General features: G+C 42.0%; 1 protein-coding gene across 1 annotated transcript; it reads right to left on the bottom strand.

The window, feature by feature from the left end:
• nyap2b (neuronal tyrosine-phosphorylated phosphoinositide-3-kinase adaptor 2b) lies at positions 1-18,006 on the bottom strand. The gene is made up of 7 exons (XM_072441433.1): positions 17,161-18,006; positions 14,534-14,735; positions 10,745-11,070; positions 5,706-6,782; positions 2,575-3,819; positions 2,361-2,461; positions 1-2,269 (listed from the first exon to the last, which is right to left on the bottom strand). The coding sequence occupies exons 2-7, from the start codon at positions 14,710-14,712 to the stop codon at positions 1,985-1,987; spliced, it is 3,213 nt and encodes a 1,070-aa protein (XP_072297534.1). The 5' UTR covers positions 14,713-14,735; positions 17,161-18,006; the 3' UTR covers positions 1-1,984.

Genomic DNA, 18,006 nt, shown 5'->3' with positions numbered 1-18,006 from the left:
TTTTGTCATAACAGGTTTTATATTTATTTATTTCTCTCAACAGAACCCATGTGACAATCAGAATACAGTACTTTTTTCCTCCAACACATTTTCCTTTTTTATTATGCAAAACAAGAGAACACTCAGTGCAATAAGACAGAGGACTCTGACAGTGCGGTGCTCTCTATACCTGTTCACAGTGCACGTTTATACACAAGAAGATTGTACATCATCATTATTACAATTCCAACGTCCACCCACCACATCATGAAGAGGGCAAAGTGAATATCTTAAAACAATCATTTGAAAGATCCGACTTGCATACAGTATTGGCACACGCTCGCACGGCTCCCTCCCTCAGAGACACAGACATGTACACGACATAGGAACCTCTGTCACGGTGGCTCTCAAAAGAAAAAGGGTACTGCACTTGCAATCTGTGGGCCTGTGTTTAGTCAGCCCATGCTTTTTGGCCACATTGCATTTCACTGAGCAAATGAGAACCAATTAGAATGACGTGTGAGGGAGGCTGAGGTAGAGGGAGAGAGCAAGGAACAGGATTATGTTGGTATGTAACCAGCCTGATCAAATGTGATGGAAGGTGATGGATAGTGCAGTTTTGTTTTAACAAATATTTGCAGGCCCTTGTGCAACCATTGACATTGTAACTGAGCAGAGCTGTTGCCATGTTATAGGTCCTTCTTCTCTTTGATCTTATTATTGGTTTCCAGCCAATCAGATTGGGAATGTCACAGACCAGATAACCATTGCATGACTGTATGGCACAGCCATTCTCCTGAGGCTAAACCTTTCTGCCATTGAGTTCAAACTTCCATGGCACAGCTCTTAACTCATAGTCATTTTTATAAAATACATATATAAGCATAATCTCGAAAATCCTTTCTTAAGCAAGTGCATATGGCTATTATAATCTGCAGTAAAATTAAGGACTGTACTAAAAGCTCAGGTGTTGATTGTACGGGCTGGTTGTTGGCATCAAGTATTTACACTGTCTTGGTGATCACAGAGTGCTGCTCGGCAACGTACAGTAAGCTCACTGGCATTCGCCAGCTAACGATACCAATCCACTTTTGAGTAATTACCTATCCAAAAGTGCAACCACACCCCTCTCGCTTTAATAGGCTTTGGCTGGTTTTGCAAATGATACTGTAAATAATGTATGTTCTAATTTCCTAAATTCCCAACCCACCCTCAAAGTGTATCAAGGTTACAGCAAAACATGTCGCACTCTGTTGCTACATTACAACATGCCAGCCAACAGTTTTAGGAAAAACAAACATTGAATTCCTTTGAAAGCCTTCAACACAGTGACACACAGCTCTTACTGTAAAATACAAACTGCAGCACACAGAATTTCCTGTTGTGTTCTAGGACTGACTGTTGTACATTCTAGAACAGACTGGACCAGGCATGAGGGGCGCTGGAATCTAAAGCACGCTGACGCAACGCCGCCATTTACAATACAACAGTAAAATGCAGTAAAGAATATATTATAGACAGAATTGTCCATTCATTAGAGTGCTTCTAAGCACATCGAAGAGTTGGGCATAAGAAATTATGCTACTACAGTACGAGTATTGATAGATTATGCTTTGAAATGTAAAAGAACAGAAATAAAACAAACATTAGATTCCATCTACTATCTACTATACATAATTTAAGTTGATTTTAAATTGCCATCTCATTTAGAAAATATCTGTTCATCAAATATCTATTCTACTAATTATTTTACAAGTATCCAGTCACAGGAAATAGAAAAATATCAAATATCACCAATGATGATAAGAAAACATGACAACCTGAACAAGCAGAAATATTGCTATGGTCTCCACCATTGTCCTTTGACATCAACTAGAAGCCCTCTGTGCTCTAGGAGGCTGGTCTGCCTGATGCAATGTGCTGGGGCACTTTAGGACAAGCCCGAGGAAAGAGGGGTGGGTAATATGGGGTTGTGTGGCAGGGAGGTGTTTGGTGTGTCATTATGTCAGATGGCTGTGTCCCAGAACACTGTTTTCTGAGTGGGGTAGGGGGGAGGACGGATCTTTTTAGCCCCGTTGTTCCTGCCCCAGCCCGGGAGGACAGCTGTGCTTTCCTGCTTGCACTGATTGTGCTCCTGATGCTTGTCATCACTGCGGTCTGGGGACCGCCTCTCCAGAGACTTCTGTAGCTGTGGGTGCTGTCTGGAGCGGATCTCCTTGCACAGAGTGCGTTTCCTCTCAATCTGCTCCAGCATGGTTGTGTCCCCGCATACCCAGGGCATCTGTGGCATCTGGGGTCAATAAAAGGTATTCAGTGGATTGTTCCTATTGCATCATTTATTTTCATTATCAGACTTAATCATTTGCATGAGAACTGCTTACCTGGCTGTGACTTTCAGCTACTCTTCTCTGTGGGGTCCCCATTGGAGAAGGGTTAGCAGACACAGAGGGTGAATGACCATATTTGGGTGCTCCTTTTATTTCTATGGAGTAAAAAACATATAGGAATGGTATTATTTGAATAAAACATTTGTTATTTTGCTATAGCCATAAATATTTATGACTAGACAAAGCTTCAACAGATTAAAATTCTCACCATTTCCTGCCATTGGTGGGCTTCCACTGGATCTTACTTGGCGAGTGGGTGTGGTTGTCGACGAAGGCTGCCCTGGCATTGTGCTACCGTTCCTGTCTTGTGCTTTGGACTGCTCCATGGTGCTAGTTCCTCTATGTTCTCGCCGTGGCGTGCTGTCTGGCCTGTATGCGCGCTCTTTATTTTCACTCCTGTAGTCTCGTGCGGTGGGGCTCCTGGTGTGTTTTACATCGTAGTGGTGCTTATCTGAGCCGTTCAGTTTTCGATCAGCACTGTCTCGCCTCACCTCCAGGCCTGTTCTACTGTCCTGCCTGGGCAAAAGTGGCGGAGGCACATCTCCCCCGTTGTGGCAGCCCCTTATATCCTGTTTGGACTCAGAACTGTAACCATTTTTCTCTTTATGGCCTCTAGAAGTCTCTTGTCGGGGAATGATCTCAGGTGGTTGGTCTATTCTTCCTTCATGCTTATGTTCCTCACTCCTCATCCTCTCTTTGCTGTCCTGTCTTGGTAACAAATCTGGTCTTTGTTCTTGTCTGTAATCTAGCCCCCCTCTGGATCTATCTTTACTATCTTGCCTGGGAAGAAGCTCCGGTGGCTTGTCTCTGTTTTCGAATTGTGAGTCCAAACCGTTCCTTGCTCGTTCTTTGCTCTCCTGTCGGGGTAAGAGCTCAGGTAGCTGGTCCCGCAGTCTCTCCTTGCTCTCGTGTCTACAGTCCACCCCGTTCCTAACCCACTCTTTGCCCTCCTGTTTTGGCAAGAGTTCTGGTGGGTGATCAGACAGTCTTTCTCTGTCTTTGTTGTCCTGCCGTGAAACTGGGTCCACACAGTGTCCCGCGCTCCTGTCTTTGCTGTCCCTCCGTACCATCATGTCCCCACTGCTTGCCCCTTTGTCCTTGGAATCTCTCCTGATCATAGCAGCAGGTTCTAAGGAGCTACAGCCCCTGTCTTTGGAGTCCCGCCTGACAGGAACAGGCTCTACACTGCTGCAGCCCTGGTCTCTGCTATCCCTGCGGACCAGCTGAGGGTCTAAAGTCCGGTCTTTACTGTTCCGCCGGTGAGACAGAGACTCTCTGTCTTTGTCTCGGTCCCTGTCTTTGTCTCTGCCTTTGTCTCTGTCCCGCCGGTGAGAGGACTCTTTGTGTCCATGACGATCCTTGGACTCTCGTTTAGACTCCTTACTGTGGCTGTGGCTGTGCCTTTCCTTGCCTTCACGCTTGGACTCACCATGGGACTTGCTTTTAGACTCAGCTGTTGAAACAGAGGAAAATGATTATGGTGATATTGTAAATTCATGCAGACATTTAGAAACAAGAAGCAACAATATTTAGATTTTTTTTTTTTTTTGTAATGCGGCTTTTCATGCTAAAATATTAATCAATTAATTTACATTTTAATTAATTTTTACTCAACCAAAATACTCAACCGTGATTGCATCTATACTCGTTCTACCATTGAACACCACTAGGGGTCACTCATAACCCATTTTAAGACTGGCACGTTTACTTTCCACTGCACAATAATTTAATAATTTACACCAGAAGCAACTTAAAATAAGTTAGTTAAATCATAATATACTCACTACAAAAACAACAACTAAAGAATGGTCTTTCAATGGAAAAGCAATTGTACATATGCCTTTGCCTGGCTTTTTGAAGCATATGTATGTCACTGCTTTGAAACACACTGGAGACATTATATATCATTATCAGTGTATAGATCAAATTGCATGTGCATGATTGATCAAACTTCTGGCCATTCTGGCCTAACATGTGCAAACATTTGCTGTCACAACCACATGTGTGATGATGTATATGGCATTTGACGGCATGAGCATGCTTAGTGTGCTGTGTGTGAGCAGTTGGTAAGTGGGTCAGGCCAGCTTTAGCTGCAATCACTGCCTCAGAAAAGGAGAAAAAAAGACCTCATTCATGTTTGAGGCTTGGATTAATTAAATCAGGTGTGCAGCCCATCGCACAGCAACACATTCAACCTGTCAGTCCATGGCCCCATGTGGAGCACACACAGGTGTTGGAATGCACATGCATCATTTACAAAGACTAGTAAACACAACTGTCCGTATGTATGAATCTACCTAACATATGCATATATGAGGTGTTTACATGCCTTGTGGGTTTAGGGAACAAACTGCTCCCTTTAAATACATATCTAAGCAGTCTTGCTTTGAACGTGCACATGCACCTGTGATATACAATAATGAACATCATGCACTATCTAGTACAAGTGTGCAGAGCTTATTAGGTCATAAAACAAGATGTCCTAAACTGTCTCAGTATCTACAATCCAAGCTGGTGCTGCTGCTCCCACATTGGCTTTCATGAGCAGGGTAAATGCGGATTGGATGAAAAACAGAGAGAAGGCATTTGATGAGGTGTAGATTGGAGTTCAGAGCAACAGAGAAACTACACTGCAGGCAGCAGTCACGCACTGCGCTGTGATTGAGATTTTGTCCTTCTGCTGTATTGTACTGTTGTAGTTGCTAAGTGGTTTGTAGATGATTTATTCTCGTAAAATAAGCATGTATGTTTGTGCCAATAAACCTTTTTTCAAGTCGCAAAACATTGCAATAGTGCATCTGTAGATATTAGCTTTAGTCTGAGCCACACTACAGAGATATAAATAATTTGATGGTTTACGTAAAAAGTGATTTTAGCATTTGGTTTGAAATTTCATGATTCCAAATAAACTTGGCACACCTTCAAGTTATTTTAGGACCAAGATATTTCACAGTTTCATTGACAGAGGCTTGAGTGCAGCATAGCTAACTGTATTTAAAATGATGTTTACATATTCAGAATTAAAAGCTGATGGCTAAATGCCATGAGTAGGTTGGACCTGCTGTCTGCTTTATGCTCTAATCCCCACAGATTAAATCCCACAATCTCTGTAAAACTTGGTTGGCAGGGTCTACATAAACTGTGTTAGACCGATACAAACATGCAACATTCAGACTTGTTCAGACTAAATCTAAAATTCTTCAAACTCAGACCCTGGAAAGTTTTCTAACATAAATAGCTTGGCCGGATATGTTACTGTGTCACTGTATGAGAAACATTTGTGAGTGATGACACCTGTTTGACCTACAGCAAAACATTCTTAGAAAGTTAATGACTCACTTTCTCCGGGCTCTTTCGACTTCCTGCCACTTGTGTTCTTCTTTAGCATATTCCTCCCTGTGGTAAACAGGTTGGTGAGTTCATCCAGGGGGCTTGTGGGGGTCCTGGAACGTCCTGTTGACACATTTTGCATAGAGCCATGGAGTCGTCCAGCAGTGTCCTGGGGTGGGGAACCCTTCCCATGAGGAGTGGCAGAGGCACTGCGTGGCAGACCCCCTGGAAAAGGCATTGGAGCATCGAAAGGGGGTGTGCGCATGAGGCTAAGCGGGGTCAAACAGCGGCCCATGCTGACCGGTGAAGGACAGGCTGAGTGGCTGCGCTGATAGTTTGATGAAGAGGAAGATTTGTACAGTGTACAGGGCAGAGGAGGAGCAGAGGACCGCCCTGACACTGTGAGGGTCGGTGTGGCGGTCAGCTCTCTGCGGATGTGTGCCGAAGAGGGGGGCTCTGAGGACGACGTGGGGGATTTACTATATTGCTGATTTTCAAGCATGGGCAGTTTAGTCACATCTAGAGGAGTGAGGGGGGACTCGTCTGAATTGGGTGAGCATTGGGCTGGAGCAGGTGGGAACACCAGAAGCGGAGGACGATGGGTCAGCAGGTTTGGGAAAGGGGCAGGAATGTCACAGAGGGGAATGTTTCGAGGGGTGGAACAGCGACTGAGAGGCTCCGGGTCATAGGGTGCAGGAGTAGGGCAGGCGGAGCGGCATCCAATAGGGTCTGTACGATATTCATGGTCGTCTAAAATAGGGTACTTCATCTCTTCATACACTGACTCTCCAGGCTCCTCATCCTCACTTTTTATAGGCTCCCTTGGCCCAATGTCTATGCCTCCCATCTCTATGTAGACAGGCTCGTCCTCACAGTCGTCTGTGGGGCTGTCATCGCTTTGAGGGGAGGACGTGCTGTGCTCGCACGGTGAGCTGACATGATGGAGGCCTTTGGGAGTGCACATCCCACTGCTACTGTGGCTTTTGATGAAGGACTCGTCAAAGGAAACGCTTAGTTGAGTATTGGGATTTCTCTTAGGTTTTGGTGGTGGCACCCTTTTGCAGTCCTCACTGCATCCTTGTGGTCCTGCAAAAAAAAAGACACCTGTGTTTAAAAATCATCATGTAGGCGTTTTGTTTGACAAATAAATCATTTATATGCATGTATTACTCATATGTCCCGCTAACCATATTTTGCCAGTTTTATTCAGTCACCTCTATTTGTACTTTATTTTTTTATTCTTCATTGCACTTTTTCTTGTTTTGCTCTCTTCAAAGCACTCTGTGATTTATATCTGTGAAAGATGCACAATACATAAAGTTTTACTTACTTATTTACTTATTAATTTGCTAAATGACTTGTATTGGAACTGGCAATGAATTTTGTCTTGCGTATGCACCACTATGTTTTACATTCACAGACTTATTAACATCATCAACCATCTGTGCAAAATTACTTTATCGAGTACAATATAATATAAATCAAGCACAATTTTATGCACTTCCCTCGTATTGTTACAGTCAAGTACAACTCTAAAAGTATCACACAATAATAGCCCACGCAACCATAAATGCTTTTTCTACGGAAGTGGCATTAATTGATATTGTAATGCAGGCATTTGTTACATCTAAAGGCAAATGTTATTTGACATATATGGGATGGGAATACTTCCGGCATATAAGCCATATATATAACAGTGGAGCAGTATGTGAGTATAGAATCTGGGTCACACACTGTGGAGCTTCTTTATGATAGTAATGACGTAGCATTGCGGAGTGAAGCGCTTCAGATGTGCAGCGCATACTACTGGAGCTCTAATAGTATTTTACACACGCTCTACATTAGTGAGCTGCGTGCTGTATTTGTGGATTTGTGCAGAATTGTTGGGCGTCTTCTTTTTCTGACAGAGAGAGCAGATAAGTGTAGTTAAGAGCTGGGCCATGTCTGAAATCTTCAAACTGTGGATTTTTTATCTTTAATAATTTAGATGCCAGATGGCATAGACACACGCTCCCTTCCCGAAACTGACTCACCACCATCAATGTGCACAGACTGTAAATAAATATGCTTTCAGGAAAACATGGCACATTTTTAGAACATTTCCCCTAAAGTGACTATCTGTCCTTTACTCAGCTAGTGCCTATCTATAGAATTTGATTGAGCAAAACATCTAACAAATAAACAGAGCTGTGCAATTCTTTAAGTAATAATGTTAAAGGAAGTTTCAATCCTTCTCAGCGTTCTGCTTTTTTCTGTAAGCCTGTGTGTGTTTTTCGACTTCACCCTTGACTTTGTCATCACATTAATTCATGTAACTCCTATTGGGCAGTGAATATCAAAGTAATCCATTATTTCTGGGAGCAATGTGAGTGCTTATCTTGGGCGATCTATTAGATAAAATGTTTCTGTTCATGATTAATTAAACATACATAATTAAGGCCAAATACATTGATTGTTTATAATATCACTTTTTGATGGTTTGATGGATAATTACTGCTACAACCATGTTTTAGTGTAAGTAACGTAAAATGACATCAGGCCGAAGGCTAACGGTTTGCAGATGATAATAAATCAACTAATTAATCAGTTAAAGAAATGAAAACAGACTTGAAAGGATAAATGCATCAAGCAAAGAGTGCAACATTGTTCAGATTTTGTCTCTTAAGAAATACATTATTATTATTATTCAAAAGATGGACCACTCCTTCTATGTCACGGTGAATTACATACTGTATCCTAATCTGACAGTAAATTCCACTTTCCATAGATCTCTTGTTGCTGTCCCCTCTCCTCCTCTCTCCCCCTCCCCCCAAAGGGATGTGTTTACCCGCATCCCCCGCCCCCTCTTGCTCCTCCTGGGGAAAACAGAATCTAGGTCAATCGCTCCTCCTGAATGAATTTTGCACCCACAAGCTCCGCCTCTTCCCGCCAGTGCGCCAGCTACAGAGCACGCAACCCTCCCCTCACCCAGGGACACCCCCACACGAGCTCGCTGATTGGCTGCTCTGCCTCAGGCTTCAGCATCTCAGGAGTGTGATTGGCCCGTGCCGTTCAGTTATGTTGTGATTGGGTGGGCTGCAGGGGGTCTTGTTTCTGTGGGATGGTTGCCGTGGTGCCCAGGAAGATCTGTGCGCATACAGAGACATCCCCACCAATCTGAGCTAGGCTAGGCGAGTCCCTAAACATCACGTTGGCAACAGAGAATGAAAAGTAAAATGGAGTCATGGCTTCCTGCAACCACTGAAATCACTGCTCTCCCCGTCTGTTGCAAGGACTTTAAAACTATTGCATTTGTTCTATTTGAAAAAAGTAAAAAAAAAATAAAACAAAAACAAAAACAACATTAAATGCTTTACCAAAACAAAATGATCCATAATGTAATGTGATGTTTAATTATTTTTTTTAAAGTGCACAGATTTATTTTTTCCCAATAACTACATCCAATGTTAATGTTTTGCACATTTTTTGTGCTTGGATGCTGACTTATATTATCCGTATAATCCGTAAACAAGGTCAAAAATTTAGGAGTAATAATGGACTGAGACCTGAATTTCGACAGCTACATCAATTCAATAACACCAGTAGCTTTTTTCCATCTGAAAAACATTGCCAAAAATAAAAAAAATATAGTGTCCCAACCAGACTTGGAGAGACTTATCCATGCGTTTGTCTCCAGTAGATTAGACTGCTGTAACGGCCTGTTCACTGGCCTCTCCAAACGAGCTGTAAAACAGCTGCAGTACATCCAGAACGCTGCTGCTCGGGTCCTGACTAGAACCAGGAAGTACCATCACATTAGTCCTGTTCTCAGGTCTCTGCACTGGCTCCCTGACGCTAAGGGAAAACAGACTTTAAAGCAGCTTTGCTTGTGTACAAGTCTCTCCATGGCCGAGGACCAAAGTACATCTCCGACATGTTTGTGCCATATGAACCATCTCAGAGCCAAGACCAGACACGGAGAATCTGCTTTCCACTTCTATGGGGCAAAGGTCTGAAATAGCCTTCCCGAAGTTGTGGGACAGGCCCCCACCCCAGCTGTGTTTAAATCTTATGGTAAGCTAAAGACTGTTTTGTTTGCCTATGACTGAAATACTTTTACCTGGTTTTTAATATTTTAAATACCATTTCAAATTCAATCAAGTTAATTTGCTTTTATGTTTTTATTTATTTATTTTGACATACACTGTTTTATGTATTTTTTGTAAACTGTATTGTGTTTTTATTTTTTAAATGTGTTTTTTAACATTGTAAAGCACTTTGAATTGGGCTTTGTTCGAATTGTGCTCTATAAATAAATGTGATTGATTGGATTCAGGCACTGTTGTAACGTCTGACTTCTAATCAAGATAATACCTGCAGTATTTTGTTATATTTTATAACAACAACAAGTTAACAACAATATCTTCTACATTTCCTGTCCCCTTTTCTCTTATTGACTCACTCCAACAAACCCTTTGCCTCTGTGAAAAGGCCTTTCCTGACACAAGCAGCCCTCCCTCATTCAACTTTACTGTTTTAATTGTTGTCTATACCTTAAAAATACACTGAAAATGGCTCTTTGAGGCCATAATCTATCTTACACCCAAAAACAAGACAGCCAATAAATGTTTCTATGATTGACAATTAAAGTGCATTTGCCTGTGTTTAAGTCAGAATGGATGAAGATGATTTTTTTCCCCCTGCGAAGTGATTATTATTATTTCTTGGGACTTGCTTGTGACTCCTGTCATGTCTCACCTTCAATTACTATTGTGTAGACAGCATCTTAGAATCAGCTAACTCTAAAAAATATGACATTTAATATTTTCATAACTCTCTTTTACTGCTGAATGTTGCATGGCACTGGCTTGCAGTTCCATCGCATCATTACTATTAATCGTTGTACCGCTGGTGCCACAGGCAACTGAGTGCATATTTGATTTGTGTGGAGTGTGCATTAACCAGCTTAGATGTCATGTCATTGTTGAAGAACCCGGACTGAGGAGGACACTGCGGAGAACATCTATATTTAGCACAAAAGTCTGGTGTGAAGTGCCAACGCCGCTCACCATCACATCTGTCCCCGCGGCAGGTGGACGTGGGGTTGTGGTCCACTGCCTCGGATGACATACTCAGTTTGGTCGCAGGGTCCCTCCTGGGTTTGGGAGGGGGCTGTTTCCTGGAGGTAGGACTTCCAACTTCCTCCTCGCCTCCTCCACCACCGCCTCCAGTGTTCCCACCGCCAACCGAGTGCAGCGACTGGGAGCGCACGGAGAAACCTTGGCCGCAGGCGAGGGCATGCGGGTGGGGTATGGGCACACGCTCATGGGGCTCCGGCATGGTGATTGAACCCAAGCGGAAGTGCTTGCCTTCAGATGTTATGTCCTCGCCCGTTCTAAAAAACAGAAGGAAAATACAAACCAAATAGGAAATCATCAGTTTTGAGTAGAAACACCAGGTTAACACAACAAGAGTGAAAACTGTAAAAATATGTGTGCATGTTTAGGTACATTGAGCCTTTCCTGTCATAACTAATTACATAGTCAATTGAGTAGGCAATGTGAGTAACATGTTTTGCCCAATGACTTAAAACAAAGGAGGAATCAAACCAACAACCCTTAACTCTTTATATTACTGTGAGCCTGATACTAAATGCATATGCAACTGAAATAAAAAAAAAAGGAAATAAAGGGCAAAACAAAAAACATTCCCACCAATACATACTGAAAACGTTTGATAACACATCATTAGTGAAAATTATAATTGAACTAACTAGCTGACTCTAACATAAATAATGATATTAACTCAAATATGTTAGTGCAGTAAAATTAGGCAAAAATATGTAACTGGGTAGAACCATGTTGGAATAGTGCAGTTTGTTAATTACATTAAACAGGCAGTGGTCCAAATGTCTTATGCTCAGAAAGCAGATTTTCACATTGGTTTTCTAAAGGTTAGAACGCATGTGTATTGGGAAACACCAGACAAAGGCCATGGATTTGTGTTTAACCCTTATTGTGGCTGGCGCTGTTGACACATTGCACACATAATGACACCATGGATGTTCCCCAGTTTGAACACAATCAATCCTGATAAAGGGATGATTGACCTGAATGGACAGTTAATGATGCCTGAGTGTGTTGTGGTAATAGTGGGGTAATGAGGGCTATGTAAATGTCGTTTTGAAAGAAAAATTGACAGCTTCAAAACAAAAGGCTGGCGTGTTTATTTGACTCTGTTGTCATCCTGACTGATGGAAGGTTGACCCAAAGTTTTCGGTCATAGATGCAAATGTTTATGCAAATGGCACAGGGATGAATTTGCAAGTGTACTTTCTTGTCGCTCATGCACACGTGTGTTTGTGTATCTATCTGACCCCTCGCTGCTCGACTTTGCTGACTCTGTCTCCCTCCGCCGGGCCAGCTGCTAAACAGAAGGCGCTTGGTTGGTGGGATAGGTTCATTGGTCAGGGGCTTATCCTTGCCTAGTAACAGGAGGGTACCCATAGAAACCAGACACAAACCCAGCTGCCTCACAACAATAATAATGTGCACGTGCAGGATCAGGCACGTTGGTATGACTGAGCCTTGTAGGCAAATTTCTGTTATGTATAAAAGGTAACCATGGCGCCACTATGGCTTCTACATGTTATTTACGGAACACAAATATACTTATGACAAATATACTTATGACATTTATATAAATATGGATCAAAAAATGCCGTTTTTAGATATAAAAATGACATTAATAAATGACAATTTAGTAGGTTTAGCATCACAGTCTGAGAAAACTGTGATGCAAATAGACACCAACATATACATACATTGCATACATTTTCTTTAAGTGCATAGTAATATCATTCGTCAGTGAATGTATGAGTGGAGTGGAGGTGACATGAGTTATTTATAGGTTATTTGCCCAGTGATTGGCTGGGAGACAGATCACAGGTGCCTGTTGGATAGGTATGGTCATCTAATATGAATCTAACCATTTGGCTGGCAAATGCAAACAACAGTCAAGACGAGTTTGTAATTAGAATACACAATAACAGCACGTGAGAGAGGGATTGTATATTTGCATGTGTGTGAGACGGTATATCCTTGCGTGACAAGTTCCGGTGAAACAGAAAAAGTCAGAAAGCAGCAACAGAAAGTCCCGCCTCACTCAGAGCAAACGTGTTGATCTGATTGGCCTATGGCAGTTCCAGCTGTCACCAGGCAGAACGCTCTTGCACTCATACTTAAGCTCTCTCTCTCTCTCTCTCTTTCTCTCTCTCTCTCTCTCTCTCTACTTTTTCTTGTTTCTTCACTCTTAAAGACATTTTCTCCCAGAAGCTCTTTCCTCCATAAGACAATGACGCATTCTTTTGTTCTCAAAGACGGATACCTCCAGGTCCATGACCATGAAAACCTACTAACAAAACCACAAATTATAAGTGAATATCTCAAGTAATATACAAAATAAGTTGTCTCATTGATCTTCTTCAAAGCTTATTAAAAACCTATTGCTATTTTCGTGCATTAATATTTCAATGTTGACATCAGCTGAGAGGCTATTGAAGGCAAGCAGGACAATGGATTTCACTTTCCCTGGACATCAACCCATTAAAACGTTCACCTAGTTATCAGGGCTGCCTGTTCCAGTCTGGTATTGATGCATGGGACAGAGCAAAGAAACCGGTCCACTTCAAATATATATTCCCATAATGCCCAAAAAATATTTTTACTTTTTGATTTTACAAAGTAAAATTCCATTGGAAATGTGATTTGGCCTAATTGAGCTTAATTATTAATTCATCATTTGCAAATATGTTGTCATTCTAAAGTATTTTTTGAGGTATGCTGAACTGTTTCCAACAAAACTATACAAACTCTACAACGAGATGCCCAGACAGAAGGCAATGCCCTGTCACAGTAACCAGCAACACTGATGTGTATTTGATAGATTATCTAAAAGAAGAAGTGACTACCAATCTGTGTCAAAATACCACAATTTATTATTGACACATCACATTCAGATTAGCAAATGTTGTTGAAATGTCTTGCCCCAAAACACAACATAAGAATGCACTGGTCAGAGCTGCAATCAAACAGACAATCCTGACCATAGAGCGCACCAGACATCTATCTATCTCTAGGACGGTCCAATCACAGCTGCTAATTTGTAACATGTGTCTCTCAAATCTCCTCGCCTCAAACATCCTTTGTACTGTAATGTAAAAGTATGTGGTCTTAGCTGACCTGTCAGCATAATTACTGTATTGACAAACTGCTACTTCCGTCATGCGTGATACAACCTGATGTGACTCCCCGCTTTAACAACATGCCGCCTGGTGCAAGTTTCAGATGCTTGTTCCTAGCTCTATATGATGTTTGGGAAAATTATATTTAAATCAGTAGTATGAGTAAATAGGATTCATAAATTCACAAAATCTCCATACAACATTATTGTCAGCATTATTTCCTGCAGCAGTTGGGTCAGTTCAGGACAGTTATGCAAAGTGCACATCAGGAGAGCTCATAAATGTGTCATTCACTTCAGAAGCAGCACACTCACTTCATTGGTAATTCTAAAATCTTGTCTTGTCTTAAAATGGAGCAGTGATGACCTTTTTTCAAGGACAAGTTCCAGATAAGTGTCAATGTAGAAATGAACTATCCTCAAAGGATAAAAAGTGAACCAACCATCACTCGCAACCCCTAGATTGTGGCAACAAGCCAGTCCCATGGGACTCTGTGGCTTCTTGTCCCACTTCCTCAAACTGGAAACTGCAAAGGAACAAGCTAATTCATAAACACTGGCAATGTTAATGAATTAGTGATCAGAGTAGCTATAATCAGGCATAAGTGTGTGCCTACCTCTTAATGGCTTCCTCCTGTTTCCTCTTTTTATCATTTTTATCCTGCAGGTATGTCCAATTTCTCTCATTCCTGGCATGGTCCAGGTTCTGAGCTATAAGGCCATTGTAGGCTCTCAGCCCATTCTCTTCAACATAGTGGAAAAAACGCAGCGTTTCTTCCTCTTTGGAGCTCATCATTCTTCAAGTTTGTCCACAGCATTCTGGAAACAAAACACATTGTGGGTAAATAATATTGATTAAGAAGTAGGGATAGTCAATATAACTATGCAAATATCGGTATTGGTGAGATCTGCTCTTTGATGACATTTTAAACAGTGATGATGACTAATGAGTAAACATGAAAATAGAAGAGCAATGAAGCTAAAGAGGTGTCTGTATATTTACACAAAGATGCTGCATATTAGGTTATATGACAGAAAAATACATGTTATTACTATTTATTTCAAAAGTAAAAAAAAAAATTCATATTGGTATAGGCAAAAAAGTGTTATCATGAACTCATATTTCAAACATTACTCTCCAATGGATCAATCAATAATATTTTTAATCTTTAACAAAGGGTTTGGAGTCAGAAACAAACAAAAGGGTTTCTCTATAATAAACAAGACTATGGTGGCCCCTATAGTATACATTTCTGTCCAAGAGCTGCTTCTTTTACTCATAAATTATAAACATCATTAATCATCACCATAAAGAAACAGACATGATTAAAATGAAATAGAGCCAATAACCTACACATTTACAAAACAATAAAACAATAATTAAATGGTTGCCTTTACTACCTCAGTCTCAGTCTTTGGCAAACACTTTGACAGTTTTAATTTTGTGTGTGCTGCTTATATGTTTCTACAACTGTCTTTTGTATATGCTATATTAAAAAAACAACCGGAATGATGAAGAGTTACATCAGGTTAATATCGGTCTAATATTTCATGCTTATATTGCTGCATAGATGATTGGTACATTAAGAGTGGTGAGGCTTGCATCAGGCACTATCCTCTTAAGCATTTTCCCATGAGGTCTTGCTACATGATACATTCTTCGCAATCTCACACTCTTACAATCTGGTTACAGTGACAAATACGCTGCTTGAGTGTTTTCTTATTGGCTGCAAATCAGTGCTTCGGCTCATTTTTCTCAGTTGTCTTCTTTGCGCTATTTTGGGCTCAAATGACAGGCTTTAACCACAACCAAATATCTGAATAAACCTAAATGACGCTTTCATCACTTGAAGTTCAAATGTGTGCTAGGGCTCAGATGTGGTGAAATAAAAGCAATACTCCTGGGAATAACTACCAAGATAAAATTTACCGAGCTTTCCAATATGCTCCGGAGGCTAAAAATATATTCTCATTCTCGTTGTCTGCAATTGTTTTATTGCAACTGTAATAAACTCCTTTCTAAGCTCGATATTATTGCATGCATGTGCAATAAGCCTCCAAGCATGAGCAACTGCATGCAACACAGCTTGTCAGATGTGCAACAGCCCATGTGTGCAATTTTTGGATAGCCCAATGGAGGAAAGGAAGATGCTGTTATGTAGGTCAATGTTTTCAGATCAGGCTAAGACTTGTGCTTGTTTACGTGTGAGCGAAGCGTGTGAGCGTGAGTGGAGAGGGAAGGGGGGGCTCCTGATAACTGTATGTAGTAGCTATGTGTGTGTGTGTGTGTGTGTGTTTGTGTGTATGGATAACCAAGAACAGGGAAAGAAGGAGGGCTTGGAAGGCAGCCAGATGGAGATTGGAAGGCCAAGTGATGGAGCTATCATTGTGTGATCATCTTAAACCAATAGCTGTATTGTTTTCTATGAGGAAAGCCAGCACAAAGCATGGCTCCACATGCTTTGCTGGACTCTTGTTGTAAATTTACCCTTGCTTTTGGATTACAGGTCTGATATGAATCACAATCTCTGAGTTGGAGTTCAAAGTAGGGCACAGTAACCCTGTGTCAAGTGCTGCACATTTTCCCCAAAGAACGTTATCCAGTCTTATCGCTGACGTGCAGAAACGCTTTGAGATCTAAAGCTATACGAGGATATTGCATTTCTGTGAGGTGAAGATGTGTAAAGCGTGAGGCAATTGCAGTTCAAACAGTGCTGGGGCTGAATTAAGCCTGCCTGCCTAATCCCTGTAAGCCTGCAGCAGCACTCTGCACTGGAATCAACTTGTTTATCACATTGTTTTTTTACCCCAATCATCCAAGCCCTTTTCACATGAGATTGTCCTCCAATAACTATGGGGTGTGACATTATGTATTATTCCTGCAAAACCTATTAATTCAGCTGCCTATTTTACATCTTTATCCTATATTCTGACACATTCTGATTCTGACATTAAATGGATGCAACGTACCTCTGTATATCGCATCAATGACAAGAGGGGCACCCGTAGTGATCCAGTTTGGCTTTAAAAGTAAATTAAAGTGGCACACCATTGCAGTATCTAAGCAACGGTGTCAAAGGAGAGGGACAGCGTGGCTATTCTCAAGACATAATGTCAAATCAATTGCAAGGGAGGCACTGGTGTGACATGCAGAATTACAGTGTCGCTGTACATCCCGTATCCTATTGGCAAGTTGGTCATTTGAGTTTGAGATTTCTGACATGTGTGTGACATGCATACTCACAATGGAGCTGTGTCCCTGCAGGTTCATGGACCGGTGTGTCTTCTGTCTTCTTGCCCTCCTCACTCCAGTGCACACTTGTGAACTCTGACCTTTGCTGGAGCACTGGCGCACGTTGAAATCCACATCGACATACATCCATTGTACGGTCCAGTTGGAAGTGACCCAGGTACCGGCCGGTGCCAAGGAGAGAGGGAGAGCGCTGCAAGGTGCACAGCCCGGCGACGATTCCTCCTCCCCTGGGCTCAAAGGGGAGCTGCTGCAGCCCACAGTCAACTCCAAGCCGGGCGCAAGCTTCACTTCTTTACACATCTGGCCATGCTGAAGACAGATGGGGTGGGGGGGTGCAGCATAGCAACAGACCGCACCCCGTAACAACAAGCATGACACGGATACACAGCAAAAAAAAGAAAACAAGACTCCACTCTACTTAAAATGAAATTAGAAAAAGAAATACATCCCAAAATGGCTCTAAAATAAGTAGGTGCAATTCAGATCAGGTGGCATGGATCCTCTTCTCGATTTAGCACTGAGAGCAAGGTGCAGCAGATGGCAGGAATTTCCAGGTTTGCTTTGCCCTGTCAGCTCCGGCTCTATCCTGCATGTCCACACAGCGCGCTCGCAGCCTCTGTCTATCTGTGCCTGGGCAGATGAGACAGGGCTTCCCATCTATAACTCACAACAACAAGAACACGCCCACCGCCCACTCCTTTCCACCTTGCGTTACCTCGTCATTCGCTCCTCACTACCTTCCAAACAATTGCTTTTTTATCTCCTACGAATCCCCTCAACTCCTGTGCTTTTGTGCCGTCGCTGGCTGTCTTTTGCACTGCAAGCCCGAGTGTTTTG

Source organism: Eucyclogobius newberryi, unplaced genomic scaffold (assembly GCF_026437365.1).
Source record: "Eucyclogobius newberryi isolate DKJ021-1_F unplaced genomic scaffold, fEucNew1.0.hap1 SCAF_12, whole genome shotgun sequence".
Classification (NCBI taxonomy): Eukaryota; Metazoa; Chordata; class Actinopteri; order Gobiiformes; family Gobiidae; genus Eucyclogobius; species Eucyclogobius newberryi.
Note: the sequence above shows the minus strand (reverse complement) of the source record. Positions and strands in the feature narration are given on the sequence as shown.